The sequence below is a fragment of the Nematolebias whitei genome, chromosome 18, assembly GCF_014905685.2.
Source record: "Nematolebias whitei isolate Nwh7 chromosome 18, NemWhi1, whole genome shotgun sequence".
Lineage (NCBI taxonomy): Eukaryota > Metazoa > Chordata > Actinopteri > Cyprinodontiformes > Rivulidae > Nematolebias > Nematolebias whitei.
Genome location: NC_056515.1, coordinates 41,220,676 through 41,223,108, shown reverse-complemented (window position 1 = coordinate 41,223,108; position 2,433 = coordinate 41,220,676). Strand labels below are relative to the sequence as shown.

The 2,433-nt window shown below is 46.3% G+C and overlaps 1 protein-coding gene across 1 annotated transcript in view; it reads left to right on the top strand.

The window, feature by feature from the left end:
- The window catches only part of LOC119424603 (arylsulfatase B-like), a 26,051-nt gene that overhangs the window by 6,281 nt on the left and 17,337 nt on the right, over positions 1-2,433 (top strand). The window contains exon 4 of the mRNA XM_037692090.1: positions 1,732-1,939. Coding sequence (XP_037548018.1) covers positions 1,732-1,939 — 208 coding nt within the window. The remainder of the gene's footprint in view (positions 1-1,731; positions 1,940-2,433) is intronic.

Sequence of the window (2,433 nt, the reverse complement as noted above, 5' to 3'; positions counted from 1 at the left end):
GACTGATGAAGACCAAGACTGATGAAGACCATGACTGATGAAGACCATGACTGATGGAAGACCATGACTGATGAAGACCATGACTGATGAAGACCAAGACTGATGAAGACCATGACTGATGAAGACCATGACTGATGAAGACCAAGACTGATGAAGACCAAGACTGATGAAGACCATGACTGATGAAGACCATGACTGAACATCAAACGTGAAGATCTCGAAACAGTTCTGGGAACTGTTGTCTAGATGAGATAAAAGTTCACTTTGTTCCATCTGCTGTAAACGGCAGACAGAGGTCAAGTTAGGTCAGGTAGTTAGACCTAACAGTTGAACACAGTGGTGGTAGAGTGATAGTCTGGGGCTGCTTCTGGACCTGAACCACCTTCATGGAGCCACCAGGAAGTCCTGAAAAGAGAATTTTGGTCCATCAGTTCAGGACCTGAAGCTGAACAACACCAAGGTTTTGCAGCAGAACGTTGATCCACAGCCGGGAGACACTCATCATCTGTCACAACTGGACCGCTCATCGGCTATAGGACATGTCCTGCATGGACAGCTGTAGGACATGTCCTGCATGGACAGCTGTAGGACATGTCCTGCATGGTGTCCTTCGTGGTGTGACATCTGTCCACTTGGGGTCTGGCTGGTCTGGAGAACTTTGTTCTTTAATCCTTATTTTGATGCGGCATTTTGAGTTTTGTTTGATGTGAAACCAACAAAGTCCATGCTCAATAATCCAGGTACGCAATCCAACATTTTTCAGTCAGGTCATCTGGACAGTTTTTTTTTTTTCTGAAACGTTTCACCTTCCATCCAGAAGGCTTCATAAGTCAAGGAAACGCACAACACAAAACTGATTCTCCCCCCAACAGCTTACTCCAAAGTGGAACAAACCAGTTATGTTGGTGCTAAGATGGTGTCTTTGGCACGCCCCCTCCTCTGTTTCCGGCCCTCTTCCTCATCGACAGTCATGTCAAACTGGTTCAAAACCAAAATAGTCCATGCTCAATGAATGACTGATGAAGCCTTGTGGATGGAAGGTGAAACGTTTCAGCAAAAAAAAAAGAAACCGTCCAGATGACCTGACTGAAAGTTGTTGGTTTGATGTGAAACGTTTCGGTGCGACAGAAAACTAAAATGGATAAGTGGCACAAACGGTGCTGCATGTCAGATTTCATCTGTGACTCGTGTCCTGATGGTACTTTGATATTTGAAGCTCTGAAGCTCTTTGAACACTTGATTTTGAAAACTAAATCCCTGAAATATTTCTGGACCTGCCTTCATTGTAAAATCCATCCATCCATTATCTTTACCCGTTTATTCCATTTTGGGTCACGGGGGTCGCTGGTGCCCATGTCCAGCAATCACTGTGCGAGGGGCGGGGGACACCCTGGACAGGTCTCCAGTCCATCACAGGGACACATAGAGACAAACGAGACAAACAACCATTCACTCTCTCATTCACACCTAGGGACAATTTAGAGTTGCCAATCAGCCTAACATGCATGTTTTTGGTCTGTGGGAGGAAACTGGAGTACACGGAGAAAACCCACGCATGCACGGAGAGAACATGCAAACTCCACCCAGAAAGGCCCCTGGACCGGGGTTTGAACCAGGGACCTGCTCGCTGAGAGGCAGCAGCTCTACCAGTTGCACCACCGTGCTGCCCCGTTGTAAAATCGTCCATCTTTATTTGATCCTTTTTAAATTGTGTGAATCTTTGTTTTTCAGCCTCTGTTCCTGTACGTGGCTCTGCAGTCTGTGCACGAGCCTCTGCAGGTGCCCGAGCGCTACCTGAGTCCCTACAGCTTCATCAGAGACCCTCAGCGCAGGTTGTACGCCGGCATGGTTTCCGCCATGGACGAGGCTGTGGGCAACATCAGCCTGGCTCTGCAGCAGACCGGACTCTGGGACAACACGGTCCTGGTGTTCTCCACAGGTACTGAGCTGGTTTGAGGGAACCAGGACAGACTTCTGGTCCTGCATAGACCTCACAGAGACCACCTGGTCTTATAAAACTGTTAGGACCAGAGCTTCTATGGGCCGCGGTGCAGACTACATCTGCAGATTACTGAAAGTCTGAACCGTAGCTGGGGATGTGATTTGTTTTCAAGATGAATGTTTTTTTTTCTGTAATGGAATCAAACGGGGAGTGAAGTAAACCTAAATGTTTTTCAGACGAGACATATTTAATGAAGGAGTTTCCCTGAGAAGAAGATCTGAGGGAGGTCTATTTGTTCTTGCTTGTTCGAGGCGGCACCCTGAGACAAGTGTTTGAGAGCAAATGGAGTTCCTGAATGAGTCCAAGCTAATAACCTCATTGATATAACTTCATTGATATAACCTAACTAATATAACCTTACTAATATAACCTCATTAATGTAGCCTCATTGATGTAACCTCATTAATGCAATCTCATTGATGTAACCTCAT